Source organism: Passer domesticus, chromosome 5, assembly GCF_036417665.1.
Source record: "Passer domesticus isolate bPasDom1 chromosome 5, bPasDom1.hap1, whole genome shotgun sequence".
NCBI classification, from domain to species: domain Eukaryota; kingdom Metazoa; phylum Chordata; class Aves; order Passeriformes; family Passeridae; genus Passer; species Passer domesticus.
The window spans coordinates 25,540,098-25,565,551 of NC_087478.1; the positions used below are offsets into that span (position 1 = coordinate 25,540,098).

The 25,454-nt window shown below is 37.8% G+C and overlaps 1 protein-coding gene and 1 long non-coding RNA gene across 6 annotated transcripts in view; one reads left to right on the plus strand and one right to left on the minus strand.

The window, feature by feature from the left end:
• The window catches only part of DOCK4 (dedicator of cytokinesis 4), a 224,731-nt gene extending 203,319 nt beyond the window's left edge, over positions 1-21,412 (plus strand). For 3 of the 5 annotated variants that reach the window (XM_064422379.1, XM_064422377.1, XM_064422378.1), the window contains 13 exons: positions 912-998; positions 2,452-2,628; positions 4,579-4,662; positions 6,434-6,553; positions 6,915-7,036; positions 7,306-7,426; positions 7,932-8,013; positions 8,230-8,339; positions 9,482-9,649; positions 11,774-11,846; positions 14,273-14,386; positions 15,299-15,360; positions 18,329-21,412. In XM_064422379.1, the coding sequence (XP_064278449.1) occupies positions 912-998; positions 2,452-2,628; positions 4,579-4,662; positions 6,434-6,553; positions 6,915-7,036; positions 7,306-7,426; positions 7,932-8,013; positions 8,230-8,339; positions 9,482-9,649; positions 11,774-11,846; positions 14,273-14,386; positions 15,299-15,360; positions 18,329-18,754 (1,746 nt within the window). In that variant the 3' untranslated portion in view covers positions 18,755-21,412. The remainder of the gene's footprint in view (positions 1-911; positions 999-2,451; positions 2,629-4,578; positions 4,663-6,433; positions 6,554-6,914; positions 7,037-7,305; positions 7,427-7,931; positions 8,014-8,229; positions 8,340-9,481; positions 9,650-11,773; positions 11,847-14,272; positions 14,387-15,298; positions 15,361-18,328) is intronic. The other 2 variants (XM_064422380.1, XM_064422381.1) reach the window with 1 other exon arrangement.
• On the minus strand, positions 20,744-24,125 carry LOC135301881 (uncharacterized). The gene is made up of 3 exons (XR_010363617.1): positions 22,575-24,125; positions 21,893-21,934; positions 20,744-21,765 (listed from the first exon to the last, which is right to left on the minus strand). It is a non-coding gene; the product is annotated as an uncharacterized LOC135301881 (long non-coding RNA).
• Between the last annotated feature and the right edge of the window lie 1,329 nt (positions 24,126-25,454).

Below are 25,454 nucleotides of genomic sequence, written 5' to 3' on the forward strand. Positions count from 1 at the left end.
ATTGCCTAAAGCTATCTCCTTCTAGAGCAAGGAAGAGACAGTTTTGACTGTACTGCAGCATAATGATCTGTTCCTGTGATATCAAGACTAAAAACTACCTCTGAACTTAGAGATAGTCTCAGGGAAAAGCAATAGTTCCTTCCCTGATAGGTAAATCCCTTCTGTTCCTTCTACCAAAAATGTCACAGTGAAAACTCATCTTTTGGTGTAATTTTAATTCTTACCACTAGAAGCACATCCTGATGCTGAATATATTCTGGTATTCAGACAGACAAAAAGAGTTATCCCATAATAATTTTGTTATAAATTTAGAAGAAAAAACTGTAAGGATAATAAATTAGTTAAATTGAGTCACTGTTGTCTTCTGATGTATGTTTGAGCTTTGTTTTAACTGTACAGCTTACATATATATTTTGTGTAAGCTCCATCCTGTATGTTGATTTGTCATTTTACAAACCTCTTGCACAAAGTGTTTACCAGTAGGATATTTGAGTACCCATCAGCTATGCATTCTGGAATCTTGAATAGGGCTTCACAAAGGAGACCTGATCATGCTCTCTGCTCTGTAAGTTGTTCTGCTTCAGAACTGTGGTTCTTCTTAGATGTTAGATCAGGAAAAAAAAGTCAAATACCAATGCAGTTGTGAGTGACTAATGGAGGTTTGTGGACAACATATAATAAAATTTAAGAGTGAAAAATCAGCAGAAATTACTGCTTAGTAGTAAGACCTAGAAAGGAGAAAAGTGAGTGCTGTTGATTTATGGGATAGACCTTTCAGTAGGAATTTGGATGTTAGTATTTTTTTTTAATGTATACTGTTACTTTAGTGAAGGTGTTCATAAAAGAAACTGCTAATAATCAAGGAAGATACAGAGTCAAATAGGGAAATAAATTTCTTTTATATATTTTAGAGTCTCTGGGTGGAGAGAACCACACTGATCTTGGTGCAGAGTTTACCTGGAATATCTCGATGGTTTGAAGTAGAAAAACGTGAAGTGGTGAGTATGAGACTCATGTCAATACTTACTGTGGCTTGGTTTACTTCCTTAATCATATGTTATTCGATGAATTGCTTTAAGATTTATTACATGTATGTAATTTCTTTGACCAAGGTCTCAAGGTGTCTACAACAAAATTATTTACAAAGTATATTGAGTTGTGTGATTTCTCTTCTCTTGAAAAGTATTATTAAGAACCACCCTTAGGATTTATTTAAACAGCTGAGGAAAAAGAAGTTGAGAACAATAAGGGACACCCAAAGGCAACATTTAATGTCAGTAAATTACTTCCTTAAAATTCAGCAAATGTACCAGTCTGTTATTGACACACTGAAATTTCTTCATTGCTTGTTCTATTACTTAAAAATCCTTAAATAGATTCTAGATATATTTGGAGGACTGCTCCTCCTATAAAGATCTCTAAATAATTGGTCAATTGCTGAGCCCTGGAGTATACATAGCATCTGTAGCTCTGTTCCTTCTTGTCAAAGATAGTCTTAGAATAATGCCATTAAATATAAGGATACCATAGTACAATTGATTTTCTCTAAAACTCTGCTGAGTTTTTCTTTTATAATAGCAGGAAAATGTCACCATCTTGACATTCTCCTGTAGAAAACCAAAGGTGGAGTTTAGTAAAATCAAAATGTGTGTGACATGAGAAATTTTGTTAGTTGACTCCTGCTGAGTCTTTACTAGGTTAGTATGATCACTGATATGAAGACATTCAGTTTACAACCATTTTACCATTACAGTCACCATTTCCAAAAGTAAACTGTAATAATTTTTCCTGGGCATGTATGAGGTCATAACTCGAATTTGCACTTGTATATTTTGGTAAATTATAGGCAGCTGCAAGCCTGTACTCTTCCCAACACTCAGCATTTGGTTTTTCTGGCAATTTACACTACCTGTTGAAGGAATTTCCCCACCCTTGAGAGCTGAGAGGCACATCCTGCTCAAGGCTGCCTTTGACTATAACTTGATCATCATTTTAGCTCAAAGCTTACATTCAAATTCCATAAAGTCTCATTGGTGACTTCACTTTGGATGGGGAAACTAGCTCACCAATACTTCAGCTCTGCTCTGTACCCTGAAACTGATTAAGCTCCCTGACAGCAAGCCTGTTTTTGGTAATTACCAAGGATGTTTTAATCCTGAGTTCTAAGAGTTCCACTACTGGCTGAAAGTATGTTAATGTTTTGCAGCAAGGGCTGGGTCATCTCTCAAGGTCAGATAATGAATCTACAAAAGAGTACCAGTTGTTTATTTTGATCATTGATTACATGATAAAATCAAATCTTTCCCCCAGCTGATAAGTATTTTCTCTGTCAAACTACTCTAGGACATAGAATAATATTGTTTATGTTAAGAAATCAAAAACTACCTGCAAAATGTTTCATCTTTCAGCTGAAGATTAAGTTGTTTGCAATGCCTCTCACTCATGTTTCAGGTGGAAATGAGTCCCCTTGAGAATGCTATTGAAGTTTTAGAAAATAAGAACCAGCAGTTAAGAACATTGATTAGTCAGTGTCAAACTCGACAGATGCAGAACATTAACCCTCTCACAATGTGTCTAAACGGGGTCATTGATGCAGCAGTTAATGGTGGAGTTGCTAGATACCAAGAGGTAAGCAATTTATTTTCTGCTTATTAAAAATCCGATTTCTTTCCCTGTACAAATGCAGCTCCTCTGTCTGAATTAAGGACAGAAAGTGCTGTATGAATAATCGCTGTAATCATACCTATATGGCAGTTTTGGGTTAGGTAATGTTAACGATGTGGTTTATTGAAATAACCATTTTGCTGCAGATAGTACCATAAACTTACTCCAATGATGACTCAATTCACAATTACCCTGCATTCTTCAGTGATTTGTTTGGAAATTTTCAATTAACTGGTTAATTGTAAGTAAATTATTATAATATGTTTCCTCTTCTGGGATGGGAGATACTTCTGGCCAACTAGCAAATTTACTTTTTTGTGCTGACCTTCTAGTTTTTATATGCATGTGTGTATATATATATATGTGTGTGTGTGTGGGTATAAATATATATACACATAAATTCTCAACAGGAAGTTCATTATCTTAAAGAATTATAATTTTATAGATCCTTCTTGTTTCTCTTGGAATTCCAAGTTTTAAGAAAAGCTATTTTGGGGGGAGAGAGGGAAAAACATGTAAAAAATAAATACAATTTAGGAGTGTCTAACACTAGATTTGTTTCTAACCGTTGTTCCTCATTATTATCATTTCTGAATCACCTTAGGAAAACCTTAAATGTTTGGGATGCTGTATTTATACAAAATTCTGTGGAATTATGAAACTTCAGTAAAAAGAAAGAGTTGAGGTTTTTTTGCAGCCCAGCTTGATTTTTCTCTTTCTCCTAATAGTCTTATGAGATACGTGAGTCTGCTGGTTTTTCTTTTGAAAATGTCAGTTTGAATAACATTCTGTCCACTTGTCTCAAAGGCTGAGAGATTCAGTGTTCACTCAATAGTGTTAAATTTAAATATAATAAAACTGCATGTTAATTAAACTACAAGAAATTGAGTCCAATATAGTATTAGACTCTGTAATCAAAACTGCAGTTTTATGAAAATTGTGAGACTGAAGCAAAGCAGTAACACTTTTTGTTTCCTAACTGCCTTTAAACAACAACAAAACTGTTTAGCATAGTGAAGCACGATGAAGGGAGTCCCTGGAGAAATACAGTCATGTCAGAACTATGTCTGGTTTGAATTAGCAGTGTCAGAGCTAGCTCAGTGTCTCTGCAAAGCTTCCATTCTTCACAAGTGTATCAAAGGTTCTAGCTTGCTCTTTATTATTGTCCTTGGCTGTAATTCTTGATCTCTTAGACAGTGTTCAGGTTTTTATTCTCTTCTGCCCTCTGTCTCTCACTATTAAAATAGGACTTTTCAGCAATTCATTTTGTAAACATCAAAACTGTTAGCAATTTTTTTTTCCATTTCTCTCTAATTCTTCTCTTTGCATGTCCATTTTTCAGTCTTTACATGTCTACCTGTTGTTTTGTCAGTTCTTATTTTCTACCTTTCTTGCTATCCTGTTTTCTGTAAATGCTTTTCCTTTTCACCTGCTTTTCCCTTCTGCCCTGTATGAAACTCAAAGTTCAGTCACTCTTGGAGCATTTGGTCTTGAGATAAGAGTGACCATGTCTTTACCATTATCTTCCTTCCCTTCAGGCAACTTCCAAGTTTTAAGAAGTGTCCTTTGACCATCTGCTACCTTCTTGACTCTGTCTTCCTTCTTCCCTCTTTTTCCTCTGTAAATTATTTCCTGTATTTTTTTTCTTTTCTGAGGGAGAAGATGCTATCTCTATTCAGCACCTTCATATTTCAAATGTTAAACCTATCCATTCACTAGTGGCTACATTTTTTGCCTATGGTCTCCACCAATGACTATATGATTAATTACCTATTTAATATGTATTATCAATTATTGCAGTTCAAAGGAACTTAGAAATAATTTGAAAATGTTATCTAGAAACTTTTTTTAAAAATAAATAAAGTGGTGTGGTTTTACTCACTTAGTTTTACTTTGTCATTTTATTGTGTTTAGGCGTTCTTTGTCAAAGAATATATCTTGAACCATCCAGAAGATGGAGAGAAGATCACACGCTTAAGAGAACTTACACTCGAGCAGGTAAAGTGGGGAAAAGACTGACAAGATGGTCTGTTCAGCTATTCTAGCTAAAAATGTCCCTAGATAAAATAAAAAATATCAGAGGTTAGTAATTGCCCTGTGGTCTTCAGTGTTTTTTCTGAGTTCGATTCCAAGTAGAGAGTAACTTTCTATACAAGCAGGCTTCTGGGCCATGCTAATATATTTTCCCTAGTCCTTTTCCATCATCAACTTAATCACTTCAAACTGGTTTGTGTAAAATAAAGTTGGAGTGAGAGGCCGATCTTATCATGCTCATATACAAATATTTGCACAAAATAGTTTATCACTATGACAGAATAAACATTATTTCATTGAAACATTTGATGCCTTTGGCATATATTTGTATTTTACCAATATTACAGAAAATATTTTCACTACAAAGTTTGCTATAAGAGCACAAAAGCATTCAAAATCTTACTTCAATGAAAGATATCTAGTAGTAATTGGCAAAGTAGGTAGGCAGTAAAAGAAACACAAAGTGATCAAATTAAGCATATGAATATTCTATGCTTTTTTTTTTTGCATTATTTCTCTATTAATTTATAAGCCAATGACCTACCAGCCTCAAATATAAAGTGTTTCCATTTGAAAATGCTGAGTATTTTTTAATCAAATATCTTACTAATATTTCAGCTTTTTAAACTGCCATTTGTCCATTTTTGTTCTAGGCAGCATGTTGAAGTTTCAAATTTTATTGCCAACCTAGAATTTGGCAAGATGGAAATTTCATTTTTCATCAGCATTGTGGGATCTTTTGGTCAGATCAGCCAAGTTTCAGGTCCTCAGATAGTATAAATCAGAATAGATTCACTGAGCTCACTTTAATTTCACTGAGACAATGTATAGGAATTGACATTATAATTTAATTTTTTCAAGCTATAGTTAATCTCACTGATGTTTACAATGTAAAACTGGAGTTAACAGCTTCCTGTAACGGGTTCCAAGCAATAGCAGCTCAACCCTCTCTGGCACCCACAGCTGATTTAACACGGAGCATTTGGAAGGGCTGGCACGGCTGTGTGTGTGGATGGATGTGCTGCAGTCCTGACCCCAGGTCAGGGATGCTGTACAGCTGTGTGCCTGGTCACAGGCTGCCTGAAAACATCAGCCAGGAGCTCTCATCCAAAGATATTACAGCACACCCTAGCTATTTTGTTTTTAAATCTGAGTTTATCTGATTCCTCCTGTAACCAATTCAATATTTTGAATTCATGTGACGAAATTTGAGCGAGATTGAAGTTTTAGCACTGTAACTCTGAAGCATGTCCTGCCTTGTGTCAAGGATATACATCAGGCTACCACTTAAGGAGGTTTCTGGGAAGTTGAAATAGGATAGGGACCATGGACTTCATTGCCAATATATTACAGTCTCTGGCGGATTTGACCATTGCTGTTGTTTCATGCTTTTTACAAATGTTCTTGTAGAAAATGGCTTTTATTTAGGGTTTAGAACTGCTCCTTTGTAAAGTTGCCATTAAGTAAGATTTTTCACTATGTTATCCATAGTGTTTTTTAATTTTACAGTTTAGTTTGTGTAGGTGAAACCTTTGGGAAAGTTGAACAGGAAGAGGGGGTAAATCCTCTTGTGTGCTTTTGGTCCTAGCCCTTTTTTGGTTACAGGTCTTTCAGGGATTTAGATAAGTGTTTTTAAGGCAATGTGCATTTTGTTGGGTTGCTTTTGAATTGGTATCCTAACTGATGATGAGAGCTTAAAGAAAATGGATCACAAATATTTTTTCTTTTTCTGCAGGCCCAGATTCTAGAATTTGGCTTGGCGGTGCACGAGAAGGTGGTGCCACAGGACATGAGGCCATTGCACAAAAAGCTGGTGGATCAGTTCTTTGTGATGAAGTCAAGCTTAGGAATACAGGTACTCACGTGAGCAGGTGCACAGATAGAATAGACTGTTCAGCTGCATTAAGGGTTGGTACATTTTCCCAAGCAACAAACAGTGACATCTTTTGGTTGTTTGTCCCCATTACAGCTTGTAGCCTTTTTGCAGTACCACAAAGCAAAGAGAAACATAAACCTCCCATACTATGCAGAGAAAAGTAATCACGCTTTACTACTAGTAATGTTTTACTATCATTATATTTTCCTTATTAATGATGAAGCTGACCCAAAATACCATGTAACTACATTTATGTTTAGTTGTCTACATATCTTTATATTATGAAATGCTTAATGATACTATGTTAATTTTAATTAATCTTCTTTTAATAACTCACCAGGAATTTTCTGCCTGTGTACAAGCTAGCCCTGTTCATTTCCCAAATGGAAGTCCTCGTGTATGCCGGAATTCCATACCTGTTTCTATGAGCCCTGATGCTGCCAGGGTAATACCACGACGCAGGCAAGTTAAATATTAGTAATGACATATTTTTGCTACCCATGGAAGATGGCCCATAAATACTTCTATTATGCATGCTTTCTTGTATGATCTGGCTGAAGTGTGTTCAGCCTTGAATACACTTGAATACATAGTTCATATATGTATTCTCTCTCCTTTCTCTTTCTATTCCCTCCCCAATTAAAGATTAATAAACGTGTGCTGTTCTCACATGAGAAATTATGATTGACAATTAGAGTTAACCATTTTTTATTTCATTATTCATATAATAGCCCCTTGAGTTACCCAGCTGTCAATCGGTATTCTTCCTCATCACTGTCATCCCAAGCCTCTGCTGAAGTCAGCAACATCACTGGGCAGTCAGAAAGCTCAGATGAAGTTTTTAACATGCAGGTATAATTTGTCATTCTTCAACCTGTACAGAATCTTTCTTACAAGGCTATTTACTAAATTAATTCTTCTATTATTTGATTCAGAAATCTCATAACTATTGCTGATGTTTCTTTTAAAAAACAAATCTTTAAAGGAGATGTCAAATTCATTCACTTAAAAATAATTTTTTAATGTAACTGTTTTCTCTTGTTTAAATTAGACCATTATTTTTTTACAAATGTAGTAAGTAGCAATGGACTATGATACAAAGTGATCTTACAGTGCATAGACTTTTCTGTCCAGTTGTCACATTGCGATGTAATTATTTTACTGTATTAATTACATTTCTATTTATTTAGTATTTGTGTAGTTAGATTAATGCTTTTTATACTGATTTGCTATTATGTATTACTGATAAACTACTCTAAGTTAAAGTTCTTTGTTCTGGTGAAAAGCATGCTATAAATTTTTGTTTTCCAAACCTGTAAATGTGATTGGGTAACAACAACATCTCTTCTATACACAGCCTAGTCCATCTACCTCAAGCCTTAGTTCTACTCATTCTGCTTCACCTAACGTGACCAGTTCTGCTCCATCCAGTGCCAGAGGTCAGTGCTTCTCTGCTGTGGTAAACCATATTAAATGACTCTTGATACATTACACAGCTGAATTTCTGCATGATGTCACTGGTCAGACATCATATTTAGCCAGTTACTTGGGGAATCTGAATTATTAGAGACAGAAGATTTTTTTGTCATAACCATAGAATTGAAATGGCTTGAGTTTCACTGCATGAATTTAACCACTAGACATTTATATTCTAGCTTCTCCTCTGTTGTCTGACAAACATAAGCATTCCCGAGAAAACTCTTGCCTGTCTCCCAGAGAGAGGCCCTGCAGTGCCATCTATCCGACTCCTCTGGAAACTTCCCAGGTAAGAAGTTTGCTGGGAATCCTTGGAGCACAAATACCTAAGAAGACAACAAAGATGTGTGTTGAACTTTGAGCAGATTCGGTGCCTGTTCACTCTTGTAACTTCTCAAGGGATTTTTTGTGGTTTATAAGAAAATACTCTAAAATATTTTAGATGTAAGAGATATGAATAGAGTACATAGTGCTGGGTCACGTTTCTGCTTAATTTCTTTGGGTGTAGGTCTGTTTCTTTACGTTTACTTACTGAAGTGAGAGAGAGATCCAGAGACCTACCAGATGACACAGCCTGCTTGTGTGGAACAACAAGCATTTGTTCAATCTAGGGAAGAAGACAAAGAATGAAAAACTCTTATCATGTCAGTTGTCCTTGTTGAGCTCCCCTTTGTTTCCTTCTAAGAAAGCTAATCCTAGCCACTGTGAGATAATAACAGTGGCAATTTCTATTTTCCAATATAATTTTAGAAAAAAATTATAGACATTTTGTTACACCAGAGAAAACAATGTAGTGTGTTCTTGCCTTTAAATACTGCTAGACAGGTCTATGTGAAATGTGTATTTTTTGAGTATTCTGAAATTCAACATTGAGCTTGGTAAGATGGCCAATACTGAGTCATTATTTCATCTTTTCTTCTTAATGGACCTATTTTCCCAAAGTGCTTTTCTTTAACACAGCTGCTGTTTTAATCCCTGCCATCACATAATGCACCTCTTGCTGAAGCTGAGAAAGATAAGAATATACATACAGTGTTAAAGGCTGTGCTTTCAACACTCTCATATCTATCAGAAGTTTTACCACTGATAAAAAACAGCTCCAGGATTCTTTATTTTAGAAATTATTTATTCGTTTCTAATTAGCTCTTTTCTTGTCCCTTGTTTCTTTGGTTATTGAATTGGCTCTTGATTTCATTTTTAATCTCTTTTCAGTTTAAATCTTCATGCTACTACCTGAGGGCTTAAAAGTAATACTGAGGCTTAGCCAGACTTAAGGACAGTTCTCAGGAACTACTTAGAGCAGATAGATCTGGGCACTTCATCAGTGGTAGTGGAGCCAAAACAACAGACAGGAAAGATCAGGAGATGCTCTTTAAATAATGCGGTTTTACAGTTTGCCGCAAAGAAAAATTATCCCATTTTTGCTCCCAGACTACAAACTCTTGCTTTGCCAAGTGGAATGCGACTTCTATCCCCCACTCTATCCGAGATTGCATAAGGGAGGCTGAGGAGCTCGTAGGCCCAGTCTCCGCTCTCTCTGAGACTCGCCCAGCAGGAAAGTCTCCCAATCTGTCTCTACCCTCAGTGTCCCATGAGAGGGTAAGTAGAAAATCTCCTTGCTCGTACAGTGAAGCGTATTTCAAAGATGAGAAGGTCTGATGGTTTCTTTCTGCCCTTATAACCGTAAATAAGGATATTATCTTTCTGGGGAAAAGTGAAATTTCTTTCTCTGCTGTTCCCTCGGCAGTAAAAATGGACTGTGATCAGAAACAGCATCCCAATTCTCTGCCTTCTGATAAAGAAGGGGAAAAGAATTCCTCAGGACAATTGTAAGGAGATATCTTAGAGATACCTGCAACTCTCATTTAAATGTAGCTGCTCAAACTGTTCCTTGTCCTTTCTCCTTTCATTCTAACACCACTTCAACAGTGTTGATTGGAGCTTCACACTGAGAGGAAAGGACTACCCATTTATGAATTACTTTGTTAGATACAGCTCAATGAAAGCAATTTTCACATTAGTGTTTCAACTGGGAGAGGTGAGATTCACAGGCAAATTCCTGAACTCCAAGTCTTTCAAGCCATAGCTACCTTATTTAAGGAAGTTTGATGGACTTCACAGAACAAGACCACAGCAGCACTTCATCTGCTTCTTCATTCAAATTGATGCTCAAGGTTATGTACAGCTGTTTTGAGTCAACATCCATTTGTGCTTGCTTTGTGATCTCTGGCTGAATGGTTGTACAGTGTCTCTCCAGCTCTTCCCATACTCTGAAGAGGAATGGCTACTATCATTGACTGGTCAACAAGCCTCCTTAGTTTTTGCGCTATTATTTTTCTATTGAGCTTTTTGAATTTTACATTTTTGGGGTTTTTATTTGTGTGTCATTAAACATCCTGTGATTGCTCTTGTTCTTCCATATGGTTTTATATCTCATTCTCTTTAGTATGTCTTTGTTTCTCTGTATTTCATTCAGCTTTTGTCTCTTTATCTCCTCCAATTTCAGTTGCTTTGTCAGCCGTTGCTCTTTACCTTTGTAACAGAAAATGGACTTCAACACTTGTCCATCATATCCTAGTACACTGCAGACTCACTAGGCAGTGAACACTCAATCAGACCAGGCAGGAACATATGGTCACACTCTCTGTCACATCAGAGTACATACGTAGGTTTAGCACCTCAGTTTAATGGTAATTCCAGGAAAACAGATATTTCCTGACCCAGAATGACTCTCACATGACATACAGCACACCTGCTGTAGCTCAAAGTGTACCAAAAGCATTCTCTGAGATGTTTAAAGTGAAGTTGAATTGAGCTTAAGTATTTGTTTCTCACTTTGTAACACAAAGCTGCAACATATTAGGTCAATGATGATCACTTTGCAGCTGGGTTTGCCATCTCGTGGAACCCCAGCATAGTGCCTCACCAACCTGGCACAGTGCTCTGTGAACACTGGCAAGAGACACAATAATAGGATCTTATTTGGATTTTACTGATCATCTGATCTTGCTCTTAAAGAAAAAAAAAAGTAATAAAAAACCCCACATTTATCTGTTCCCATTTCCTCTGGAAATTATGTCTGAATTACTTTTAGGATTAACTCTATGCTGTTTACGTATGTTTTCAAGACGAACTCGTGACCCATGGATTATTTGAATGCTGCCAAATTAATTCAATGGTAGATTTTTTTTTCATACATTTACTCTGATTTGTAAACAAAATGGATTTTAAGAAAGTTAAAGACAAACATGCTTTATGGGTCAGCTCTTATCCACAAGAGAAGTAAGAAGATTGCTACCAAAAAAGTCAGGGTTGGAAAACAATACACAATGCTTTTCTTAGGTAACAGCCATAACTTGAACATTATCTTGTTCAGATCCTGATTCTGTAATGAAATTATTGCAATTATTTTAAGTAATCTATTAAGATATCTCTTTAGGAATGAGCTTTTTTATGTTTTTTTAAGGTGCTGGAAACTGTCAGAACTCAGTACATAATAATCCTCCCTCCAATTTCTGTGTGTACAATTTTCAGAAAATTAGTCTACTCCCTATCTGTATGCACACACTTTAATTAAACTGTTTATGTTCTTATGTGATGTTTATCACTCTGCCTCCTAAGCAGACCTGGAGGGGGGATAATAACAAAAATATATTTATTTTCATAAAGGCTACTGAAATACAACAGGAGCTATGTGTAAACCATGCTGTTCTCAATTTACAGAGAATGCTGTTTAATCATATTGGAGATGGTGCTTTGCCACGAAGTGATTCCAATTTGCCCGGCTCCGACAAAGGTAAGCAGACATCCTACAACATGCCAATCTCTGAAGAATGAAAACTTCATTACTCCATCTTGTTCCTGTAGAATGCAGTTCTTTTGAGTGCACACTGTCATCTCCAAGCGTCAAAACGTTCTAACCAACTATAAATTATGCTAACAAATCTAAGTGTCAAAACACCTTGCCAAAAGGGGAGAACTGAATTTAGCACTCAACTTAGGCCCAGAAGTTTGCAGGAGGGGGTGATGGAGCAGCAGGTTTCATCAGGCTGCCTGTGAGACCTGTCCTTTCTGCTTCTCAAGAGAGACATATGTGGGGAAAAGCCAACTTCTGGAGAACGGGGCAAAGAGAAGGTAAAGAGATGACAGAGTCCTGAAGTTTGGTACTGGCAAGTCCTGCTTATCAAATATAACTCGGTGTGCTTCTGATTACACTTGGACTGAAAACAGCAATTTGTGGTTTCTTGCATTTTGGGAATTTTAACTACCATAAATGAGAAATATATGTATTTCCTTAGAAAAATATTGCCTCTTACAATTTTGCACATGGGAAACCCAATACTGTCAGCATAGTAATTGTTTGCCATGATTTTATTATGTGCTTCACATCAATAATATCCATCATTTCATTATGAAATGTACCTTTGTGGTATGCTGAATAAAGGATACAGTAAAATAAATGTATAGAAAGTAACTATTTTAATAATATACTGTAGTAAGTATTGACCAAAAATCAGATTTTCTTTAATAACAGCTGGGTTTTATAGGTATTTTTGTGTTTACATTTTTATGAAAACACAGGTGGATTTTTTTCACAGGGCTGAAAAACATATGAAATAATTTAACATGTAAATAGCAAAACTTTTCCACTGGCCAATGCAGCCAAGTACATCACAGAACTGTTAAAATGACAGCCTTCTCTCCTGAAGGCTTTAGCAGTCCAAAAACCTGACTGCTTGGATGACTTAAAAGAAAAGAAATTGGCTTGTCAAGAGATTCAGGCATTTGAAGTACCTAGGTCTGGTGCCATGTGATTTTTAGGATAAGGGCAAAGCCATGCTGTTGGGTGACAACTTACAATAAAAACCAAATACTGTATTGCATACTTTGGCAATAACAAAGCAAAATTATCCTCTAGAAAATAGATTATTGTGTTCATTGATTCCAGGGTCAACTAAAGTGTAATTATACTGTAACAATATTGTTTCAGATATGAGACCAGTGTCATTTTTACTGTACTTATTGTAATAAGTCTGGTGTTTAGTGGGGTTGCAGTCCTGAGAGCTCTCAGAGTTGCTACAATGGTGATAATTGATGCCATCTGTTAGCAACAATACTTTGCTTTTACTTTTTATCTTTGTAAATAAACACAGGGTCCTTGCATGTGATTCTCTACTCACAATTAAAACAAGTAAACAAGAAGGAAAGTGTCATGGCAAAGCAAGAGGTTTGAGGCTTTTAAGGTGGGGGATTTTTTGGTGGTGTATTTGGGAGATAAATGGAAGGTTTGAAGTGGTTATTTTCAACCCCTTTTTTTATTTTTAAGGATGTGTAGTGAGAGTTGTATTTTTCAAATTAGCTTTTGACCTGCCCATGTTAAATGCCCTCTTCTTCTGTCTAACTTATTTCCAATATTGGTGACATCTTGATGACATGAGATAATCCAGTTCTATCAAGGAAGATGTTCCAGACCTTATGGGATCATTCAGTTAAAATCATAGAATCTGATCAGGGTAACAAAGAAAACAGCCACTTTTATGCATGTCAAGTTTTTAGTCAATTTACATAATCAAGCAGAGATCCTTGACCACAAATACAAAGGGTACAGAAATTTTCTCAGTCCATAATATTTCTTAATTTATTTTCTTTCTGTCAGCTGTTTTGCTTTTTTTCATTTCTTCCAGTTTTTACTTCCTACATTTTGTGCCCTTCTTTCCAGCTTTCTTCAATTCTGGATTTGTAGTCTATGCAGGCAACACAAGAATGTTAGCACAGAAAGCTTTATGAAGGAGGTCAGTAGGAATTTGGAGAGTTTCTTTCTCCAGTCCCTTCTGTATATAAAATGAGTTAATGGGAACATTTTATGAATAGTCTATTCCCTTCTGCCTGGAAACCTCTAAATAGGAGTCTGGTGCAAAGATAAGCTTGAAGCCTTTTAATATAATGAGTTTATCTCCCTCTGCGGCTGGATTTGCAGTGCACCAGAGTGCAATCTCAGCTGCTGCTGCTGGTCACAAACTGACCTGAGGGCCAGGTGCATCTATCAGGCATCCATGAGATTGATGGCTGCTGTTTAAGAGCTTTGCAAGTGCAGATGGAGAGCTTTTCAGGCATGCAGGTTGTTAGGCATTTGAGTTCTGTCTGTTTTTGCACTCATGGATAAAAGCAAGTCAGAGAAATAGAAGTGTTGATGCCTATGACAGTTTTTTCATTCTCTTCCAGCTGTAAACTCCACCCCCAGCAGCTGGAGCCTGGACAGTGGGAAGGAAGCCAGAAACACATCAGAAAGTGGAAAGCTTATATCTCCTCCTGTACCACCAAGACCTGCACAGACTGGTGAGTTAATGGACTTCTCAGATAAAGCTCCAGTACTTGAGGGCTTAGATTCTTTCCACTCTGTTTGATGTTTAACTTCTTGGGCAGGTTAGCTTATTATTTTATTTCTTACATGAAAGGCTGTAGAACTGCCTCTGTGGGTATTTTCATCTCTTTAATGTTCTCTGCAGTTTCCAATACTCTGCCCCTTCACTAATGAATGAGCAGTTTCAGACAGTTAGTGTTAGTGTGAGGAAGGATGATCAAATTTAGTCTTTTGATTTTATGATAATTGGAGGTTAGCAATCAGAAATGATCATTAACCACAAAGAATCTTACTGGCCAGAAAATGCACAACATTCATGAAAGTATATCAGTTCTGTTACTATAACCATTTTGCCTTTCAAAAGATTAATTTTCTTTTAAAGGAAAGGCTGCTCAAGTGATACTATAAATATACTTGTTCTCAAAGGAGTGACTAAACATTTTGTATATTGTACTTAAGCCTCTAAGTTTGTCCAGCCATATTTCTAGTATATTTGGAGATAAATGTTTGATACAAGTATATTATGTATTTTCTATTTTCCTTATTTGACTTACAAATACATAATACATTTCTTAAGAACAAAAAGGGAAAAGTTGTTATACTGACTCTTTTTTTAACTTGTTATCATTTGGTAGATTATAATCAATTTAAAGTGATATAAAATTTGTCAGAAGAGGCAGATGCAGAAACTTTTTATACATGGTTGCACTGCAAGATAATCCAGAGAACAGACCAAAATAAACAAAATTTCTAAAACTATTTACAGCCATCAGCCAAGAGAACTAGAGATAATGTTTATGTATTGAATCATCTCCTATCCACTTAAAAAGATTTCTTAGTGAAAATTGTAATGCCACAAGTGCACTGAAATCTTTCTACCATTACAGCATCACCAGCAAGACACATAGCCTCCATTTCCCCTTCTCCTGCTGGAAGATCACCAATGAAGGTACTGTCTTATTGCAGTGAATTACCTTTGTGAGACAGATCTCATGTGTTGTGGGGTAGGTGGTATATACTTCATGTGCATTATTTGGGATTATATTATGTTTTCTTTTTCCTATCATATACTGTACAAAAACCAGTATTCTGTCTCCAACGTGGAAGAAGGGGAGGTGCCAGGAAAACCTGTTGTGCAACCTATTCGTTTTATTCCTCCAGCATTCTGAGGTGTTAGATTAGAGGGTCTGTTAGAGAGTATTTCCTGCTTCAATCATTTTAATACTCATTTTCCTCTGCAGGATGATCCAGGGCAGTTGTAAGAAGATGCAAGTAGTTTGACACCTGCCAGTAGGACACATTAAGCATAGGCTGTGAATAAGCACTGGTAGTTAAACATCCAAAGTAATTTAAGGCTGAAATGTGCACATTTCATTTCTATTTCAAGATGTTTGCATGCGTTGGTACTCACATACCGGTACCTGCTTTTTTTTCTGGAAAACTTGACTGGCAAATCTGTGTTTTCCACAGCATTGGAGCACACAAACACATAGCCTGCTTATTCCAGGCAAACCCTGGTGCTGGCAGAGTGTGTGTCATTGGTCTTGGGGATAGCCTTTGCCACCCCATTGAAGCAGAGATGATTCTGCAGGTAGAAATATAAGAGTCAACAACATGGACGGAGAGCAAATAGAAAGGAGCACAACTTGTGTTTCAGGCACTTAGATGCAAGGACAGAGGGAAGCAGCCCTGCCAAAGTAACCCCTCAGCAACCCAATGCCTAATTAATACTGCAGAGATACACATTGCCTGGGGAGGAGAACAGCACCCCAAAGTATCTCCTTTCTACTTGAGGTCCCTAATTACAAGTCCACACTCATGGTCCTGTTTGCCTTCCCATAAGCGTGTAACATTACTACTTGTGTCTGCACAGTGGTCCAAATTCATAACAAAGCAATTCTGCTGGCCATCAGAGTGCCCCACAGTCCTATTACACATTGCTTACTAGGAAGCTCTTTAGAACATTAGGATCTTGTCCAAAGATGAGTGACCCTTCCTTTTCATCCTTAATGGACACGGTACTGATGATTATTAGGGATGTTTGAAGCTCTTCCTAACATTCTTCTTCTATAGGTCTGGACAGAATTTAAGCATTTCACAAAGTCTGGATTGCTGCTTGGAAGAGGAATGCTGGCCCAAATTTCTGAGAACTGCTGGATCTCACTTTGAGCATCCATGAATTTCCAGACTGTTTTGGTGTCTAGACTGTCACTTGCTACTGGTAAAAGTAGTTTATGCTGTTTTACCAGCACCAAGGAGTTACATGTGCAGGCTGTACATATTTGCTATTGTTCTAAATGACAAAAGCAAAGGTCCTAATCTTATATATAGTCACTTACTCCAAGTATCCAATGGTCTTGGAACTGGAGCCAAATACATAATTTATTTGAAGACCTTGACCCTGGGTGTTTGTGGGAGTAGGAGTGCAGTTAGAGCTTCCTCACATACAGAGGAATGAAACATGAAATGAGTAGTTAAACAGGCTCCTGAGAAAGTCTGAAATGTCTTCACCAGGTGTTGAGCTTTAAATAAAACTTGCTTTGCTTTTCCACAGCCATATACAGGGCTCAGATTTTAGCCTTTCTTCTAACAGTGTGCTACCAGAGAAAACCATCTTAGTACAAAACCCACTGATATAAATGAAGATTTTTTTTCTCCATTGATTTCAGTGCTCTGTGGATCCAGTCCTAGATGGATAACTAAAATTATCTCAACAGCATAAAGTCAGTGCAGCCAGCTCTGTACACCCCTGCCCCTCTCCTCCTCCACTCCCATCCTTTGCATGGCTCCCACTCTCACCTCAAGCTGAGCAACTGAGCATCAACCAGTCTAACAAGAATGGGAGTGAGAAATTTGCCTTTATTTTGATTTCTCCATCCCTTTTTTTTAGCCTGAGGCTTGAGACCAATAAGTTGGGATTGTCTCAGATGAGTCCAGTCATAATTAGATATGTTGCAAAAAAATTTTAATTTGGAAAGCATGGGCTAACCTTTCAGAGTTTTCAGTTGAAGTTGCTTCACTGGACTAGAACTGCTCAGTGATTTTAGGTAGGTCTTTACTGTCCATGCCTTTTGTTTGTCATCAGCACTGTTGTTGCTGCTTGGGCCCTCAGCTGCTGATCCCTCACCATCCCTCACTGACCTGTGAGGCTGCCAGTGCAGCCCTGGCCGCCTGTGCCCTCCATGTGCCCTTGTCCCTGAGGCACACATGGTCTGTTGTGTTTGTATGTCTAAGGAACACGTGGGAGATGGGGGAGAGGAAGGGTGGTGATGCTGTCATCTCCTGCCATTCTGCTGCTGCTCCAAATGGGAGCAGGAACAGCAGAGAAAGGAGCTGGCACCCAGCAGTGGCTCTTACCTTGATACCTACTTTGTGCTACTCCCCCAACACTGGTTTTATGGTACCCTCAGAAACAATGCCATGGTGTAAGTGCACTTTTCACTGTACAGCAATGCACTAAAAGCTGTGAGGAAAAGGTTTGGAAACTGAATTTGGGATGCGAGAGCCTGCAGTAGCAGCAGTGGCTGGGCTTTGGCGTTAGGGGGCAGGATACCCCCATGTATGCCCTGTGCCCAGTGATGCATTTCACTTCCAGCTGGGAAAACTAAGGGTGCATTCTAAAGACTTCCAGATTTTTCCAGGGTATTATGATAGTAAGATAATATTTAAAAACAAATTTATTTCCACTTATATGAATTATTGGCATGACCACTAGCTAAGGTGTACCCAGGCACTACTGAAACGAGCTTTTTATCAGTTTCTTACCAGGTCTTGATTAAACGGGGACAGAAACACTTCTATTTATCAAAGCTCAGAGTTACATGCACTGTATCCGTGTATGTTTTCAGTCTGAGCACAGAAACACTCTCCCTCCTATATGCCAGGTAAATTCTTCTTCTGCCCTTTCTTTTGAGCAGGGGTCTGTGCAATCATTCACACCGTCTCCAGTGGAGTATCATTCCTCGGGGCTCATATCCAACTCCCCGGCGCTGTCAGGGAGTTACAGCAGCGGCATCTCTTCGCTCAGCCGATGTAGCACATCCGAAACATCAGGCTTTGAAAGCCAAGGCAGCGAACCAGCAGTGACTGTCCCAAGCTACAGCATTTCTGAGGAGCCTGTGAGAAAAGAAAGCAAAACCCCACCACCTTACAGCGTGTATGAGCGGACTTTGAAGCGCCCCGTTCCTCTACCTCACAGCCTCTCCATCCCGCCCGCCGCAGACCCCCCGGCACTGCCACCCAAGCCACAGCTGGTTCGGCCAAACAACCTGGAAAACAGCAGCAGGAGGACTGAGCAGGTGCCCCGGCCCAGGCCTCTGCCCCGCAAAGTCTCTCAGCTATGAGAAGCCACTTTTGTATTTAATTGCAACACATTCTTTACTGTTTAAGAAATAATATTTTTTAAGAATGGTAAAACTCATTTAGTTAGGCACTTTAATATTTTGTCCACCTTTTCTTTTGAGTAATTTCAAAATGCTTATTAATATTATGTTGCACATTCGAAATGAAATTACTAATTTAGGTTGCCAGATATTACAGGAAGCATGAATGAGAGGATTTTTTTTTTAATTTCATGGTGGTGAATACTGATAAATGCTTTTATTTGTGCTTTATTTTTATTTGAAAAATCTAAAACCCTACAACTCTCATCTGAGTTAGCTGAATGCTTCTTACAAAATGCAGAATATACTGACTGGATCTTTACTACTAGAGATAAATGCACGCTTTCTAACAAAGTAGTCTGTAGACTAGGATGTTTCTGCAAGTAGGCTGAAAGTTGTTTCTCTTACCTGATGAGCAGGTTGGTAATTTCAAATGTATGTGGCAAAACTGAGATAAAATGCAAGTTATACAGCAGAGGACTGTTGTAAGAATGTGGTTTGGAATTTTTGAAACACACACTTGGCTTACGTTATTTTTAAGATGGAAAAATACTGGTATTTCATTCAGCATACAGCACCTTTCTGGTGATCCTGAAAAGGTTTTGTGCCATTCATGTATGTACCTGACACATCCGTTTTCTTTTTGAGGTGCAATTTACTTTTATTCTTCCAGTTAATGTATTTTTTTTGTTGTTGTTTTAGTTTTGGGGTTTTTTTTTAAGCTAGGAGTTTTCTAGTGAATGCTCTCTGCTGTTCTTGAAAGTTCACCCTCAAATACTATCTGTGTATGAAATAGGTACAACTCAATTGTTCATTTAACTTGTGTACAAGAGTCAGTACTGACTATTATCAAGACAATTCACTAAATGAGCCAATTTTTTAAAATACAAATGGCTGGTTTACAATCCATATATTTCAAAAGCTAATTGCAAAGGTCATTAATAATTTTGTAAAAATCTAGCAAAAATTCTGAACAGTTCCTTGGATGTGTATGAGCCATTGGAGCCAAGCTTTTGATTTGCTTTTTAGCTTGAGTTCATCACCGTTATCGTTATTGTTGAGAATGGTGTTTGGCCTTAGGTTGTATTTTAGTGACTGGCATGTGAAGAGCTCTGGAAAGCTAATGCCAAGACATAGGAATGTGGAGGGAAAAGAAAAAAAAAATGCACCTTTTGTATGTATGTTTTGTATCCTCTTTCTTTTATTGACTGTTTAAATGTGCTTGGGAACAGATGTGTGAACTGCATTTTAAATCATATTGTTAAAAATATTCTCCCTCTTTTGTTGGGAAGCTCATCTTGATCTTAGCTGTGTTTGATTTGTTGATAGTTTAACTGGAAGAAAGTGACCACTTTTTTATATTCTCTCAATTAAACCTTCAGCAGTTACAAGCTGTTGACAGTAGTTATAGAAGTTTTCTATAATAAATGTTCAAGTATTTTTGTACATAATTGGTAAATTTTAATAAGGAGTGTACCATTATGTGAAAAGGAAGCAAACAGTTGTGTATGCAGTAAGATTGTTATAATTATGCCAAATACTTTATGTATGGAAAAAAGAATATTTGTAAATATGTGCTTTTAACAATAATTCTGCCATATTGACTTTACAATTTTGAATGTCAGAAAAAATAATATATGTTAAAATATTTATGTTTTAGTGAAAGTATTCATAACTTGAAAAGGAACATATGAATTTTAGCTTTGTATCTTGCTGATTTGAAAGTCTGGAATTCCTTGAACTAGCTCTTGCTTTCTACTATAACATTTTTATGTCTGTAACCACATCATAAAACCTGTAGAAGGCTACATATTTATGCTGATATAAAGAAGTAATGCCTGAAATTTAAATAAGGTGTCACAAGTAAGATAACAAAGCTGCTCTGATTTTTTTCCACCTATGTAATTTAATAGATTTTGTTTACTAGTGCTTGAGCACAGTACAGTATGAATCAGTGTTATTTGCTCCTGAAGCCTTTTTTTTTTATTTCTGGCAATAAGCAGAGTTGATGACTTTATCATTTGTGTGCATTACTGGTCAGCTTTGCAGCAAAACATTTCACAAAGTCTCTGTTTACCTAGACACTCATATTGGTTGCTGCGTAATGTTAATATGAAATAAAAGAACCTGCTTAATCTTTACAGTACAACTTGTTTTCTACAGAATGAGAGATTCTAATTCAGTTAGCCACAAAATGAAAGTTCTTTTTTATTTTTTTTGTTGTTTTTGTTAAAAATCTCCTGATCAAGTTTTCTCCCTATTTGGACTCGTAATTGCTTTGTGAGACAAGGTGGGAAGAGTAGTGACATGCTCTTCTGAACAAGTGAAGAACGCAAAATTTACTAGAGAGTTCACTGTAAATTAACCTGCATGAACATTCTGTTTTTATAACCAGGACATCAGAAATACTCTGAACGATAGAAAATTATGTAAAATTGACAGAGTACTCTTAAGCCAAGTTAACACATTTTCTGCTTAGCCAGTTTTGACAAATTGATTCTGTAGATCAGATTTTCAACCTGATTACCTATAAAAAATGTAGTATGAAATTTTGTTATGTATGTTGCAACACCCACTGCTTGAAAACCTAATGTAAATAAAGGTCTTGTTTGAATTTTATGTAGTAGTCATAAATATAATTTTACTGCTTTCTGTAAAAATGATGGTGAGTAATTCAGCAGCTCATACAGGAAGGCCAATGGGAACAAGTTGCTCTTACTTCTCAACAGCTTGAACATTAGCCAATGTGTGCATAATGGGTGACATAATCTTGTATTCAAATACCATATTTGAGATGCTGGAGTCTCTGGGGTGCCAGAGAAACATCCTCAAACTCAGCTGGCTGTCTTTGAAATGACGCAGTTCAGACCGGTTCTCATGATGGCATAACAGCTCACTCTAGTGTGAGTGAGCTCAGTTATGATCTGACCTCTGTCCCAGGTCAGATGCTGTGTCAGGCCAATTGCTGTGCCCTGAAAGAAGCGCAAAAGCTGAAGTTGCCCCCCTTAATAAAGGTTTCAGGGCAGTGCAGTTATGGCCCTGCTCACATGGACCAGGGTCCAGTGAAAATCTTCTGTATGAAAGTGGCACCTTGCCCACCTGCCTGACCATTCTTCCTGTTCGCTGATTGTCCAATAGCACCTGCAAAAAGAACAGTGACAGAGCAAAAACATACCGATAGGCAGAGTCAGTGCCTGAGTTATAAATGATGAAAAGCATCTTGTTTTGAATGTAACTGTGGTCAGTGAGGCATGTAGCAGCATTGTCTCAGTAAACCCAGGTGCTGACAGATTCAGATCTTTGCTCCAGAACTCTGCTGGTTGCTAGAATTTCTGATGATTCAGGCAGAGCCCTGACACGTGCTGGCCAAAGGGCAAAGTCCTATCTGGTGTGATATTGTGGAAGGATGGTTGCTACTGGATCCCTTGAGATTCTGACTTTGAACTTTGTCTTTACCTTCTCTTTGACATTTTCATTCAGCTTTTGACATATAATTCATAGAAGAAACTAGAATTATTAGTTTGGATAACAGTAACCAAAAAAAAAAAAAAAAGGGAATTAAACAGCTAAACTATTCAAACCTCAGGAATAGGAAAGGTTTAGAGCTGCATATCTCATGTGCAATAAGCACGAGGTTAGGGACTCTTCCTGAGTGGTAAAATAAGGCTGCTGAAGAAAGAAGATTAATTTATTTTTTTTTAATGATTGCTCCATAAGGAACTTGGTGTGTCTGTTTTGACAGGCTGAAGGCTCAGATTTCAGTGGGGATGGGCAAACTTACCTAGGTTATAACTTGTGTTAAGGACACAGTGCAGATCTCCTCTTTAATTGACTGATATTCATCCCAGGAAGACTGTTAGAAGAAGGGAAAAGAAGGTCAGCAGTCTCTGCTAAACAGTTACTTTCTTAACCCTTGGTGCATAACTGATGCAGTGCATTTTGCATTTAACATCTCAGTATTTTAGGGAGCAAATTAATGTCAAAATTTCATAATAAAGAGCTTCCCTGATAGCTCATAAGCTGCTGAAATTTTGGTTAAATATTTAAATGTTTTACATCATTGATTTGCTATGGGAACTACATCCACTTCTGTCTTCCAATTTATTTTACTTCTGGAAAATTCTGCAGAAGAACTTTCTGCATTACATTCTTGCTTATTTGTGAGAGACTACTATCGCTGCTGGTTTTTGTTGACCTCACTGACTTCCCTTGAAGTGTTTCCTCTTGCTTTTCAAAAGACCATCAGCGAGGAGCTACTTCTGCCTTTCCTGTGGGGAATATTTCAAAAGCACAGCCTGAATGGGATGCAGCACAGCGACTGTTCCCAGGGGGGACTTATAAGCAAGGGTTTTGGGAACAAAAGCTGAGGGGGAAGTTTACCCATAAAGCTATTCCTGTAGGAGTTTGTGTTCACAGATAGAGCAGTAGCTCAAGGACAGGGACTAAACTAATTTACTAAAATCAGGAGGTGGGATGTAGGTAATGTCCAACAGGCTCTGCTAAAGGGGGAGTCTTAGTCCCAGCATGTCCTGTAAATGGGAGTCCTTTGCCTTATTTCCTGATCTTTTCATGGAGAAAGTAATGCCAGGTAGACAGACAGGGTGGGGGGAGGGTGCAAGTTTTATTTTAGGCTTGCTGAGCATGGGTAGGAACAGGGAAGAAATGCTGAATCTACACTTTAAGCATAAGTTGATTTGAGAGATCATTCCTCTGGGTCTCTGGGCCACATTACATTCAAGGGATGTAACTTGTGCAATGATTTGCCCTTATACTCTGAATGCACCCTGGAGAGCCAGCTGTCTATCTGAACTCCCATGCCAGTCTCTTTTTGCCTTGTGTTGTGAGAGGAAGGTTTGCTGCAGGTGTGCTGGAGCAGAGTCTGATGCAGCCTGATCTTTGTGCTTCTTTTTGAGATATTCAGTTCACCTTTGTAAGTACAGTGCTGTGGTAAATAAAGGATGTGACACAACACCCAGTAGAATTAATCTGAAGATTCATACCAAGGTTTTAGAAATGGCATGTGTCCAAGAGGAGCTGGGTGAAAGCAGCTGGTACCTAATGAATTTGGTCCCCTCTGAAAAAAATAAAACTTTCTAACATGAGCATAAAACACTTTACAAGGAACAAAACATATCAATAAAAACTTTTTTTTTCAGCTAGTGTATTAGGAGTTGAAGCAACAAAATATTACTGTGCTGTGCACTTCTCAGGCCATTAAGTTCAGCAAGAGAAGATTGTGCACACTGGACAGAGGCTTTTTATGTTGCCAAGGAGAGTTTTCCTGCATCTACAGTTCCCCCTCCAAGCTCTGTCTCAGAACTAAAGCACATCTTGTCAATCCCCCTGAAGCTATAATTCAGTGGACTTTTTATAGCTGTAAAACCTGAGCTGCATGATGATAAGCAAGCAAAATCAAAGCAAGTCATAACCTGCTACTTTGAACATGCAGACAGGGGCTACAGGGGAGCAAGCAGGGAGAAAAAAAAAAAGAAAATTGGTTTTCAGGCCATAAAGATCAATTTTGACTTCTGGAATCTTTGCTGCATTTTGAGAAGTACTGTATTTTCAGCACATGCTTTACTGGGTTTTTCCCTCTGTGTGAGATAATGCTGGGAAATGGTTTTCTCTGGTGTTTGTGTAGATTTGAATTACGATATTTGTCTTGTACCCTAAGAAAATGGTTTTCAGGGTTTTGTTTGTTTTTCTTCAGCCCTGTGACAGGGTAGGACAGCAGAAATAAGACAAGGCTGGTCAGTGCAGTACCAGAGGTGGTCATGGACAAGGAGCAATGGCTTCCAACTGAAAAAGAGTAGGTTTAGATTACATGTCAGGAAGAAATTCTTTACTGTGAGGGTGGTGAGGTACTGGAACAGGTTGCTCAGAGAATTTGTAGATGCTCTATCCTTGGAAGTGTTCAAGGCCGGATTGGATGGGGCTTAGAGAAATGTGATCTAGTGGAAGGTGTCCCTGTCCACAGCATGGGAGGTTGTAACAAGGTGATTATGGTCCCTTCCAACCCAGGCCATTCTATGGTTCCATGTTCAGAGAAAAACATCTCTATTCTCTAGGTAGTTCTTGATCTCATACCTTCAAAGGCTAAATTTAGTTCACTGTGGACCTGTCACACCTATGCACAAGGACAAAAAATGGGTGAGCTCCATCTTGCTGTGGGAAGAGTGCTTCTGTATGTGCCTCAGGCATGGTATGGGCATGGATGGACACCATGGAATGCTGCCCTCTCTTTGGTGTCCGTATTGCTGCAGCAGTGATGTACTCGTGGGACACTGAGTATCATAACTAGCAGTCACAGTGTGGCACACAATTGTCTTACCTGCAACAGCTGCAGCTGTGTAAAGTACACAGAAACAATCAAAATGTCGAATTGAAAGACAAAGTTGCTATTTATCATTCTCACTAACTCTACACTTATTTATCTTGATAACTGGGAAACTTGGTGGATTTTGAAAATTCTCTCAGTGAGCCTTTTCTGGTTCAGTGCTATTTTTACTGAAGATAACACCAGCCCATCTTGCAAGTGAAGGTTTCAGCAGTTGTGCTACATGAAACCAGGCACAGCATGAATGACAAATCCTCAACACTGTGTGGGCTCATTAGAAAGATTTGTATTCCATGCTGAGCTGAAGGAGAGGGAGTGACCTGG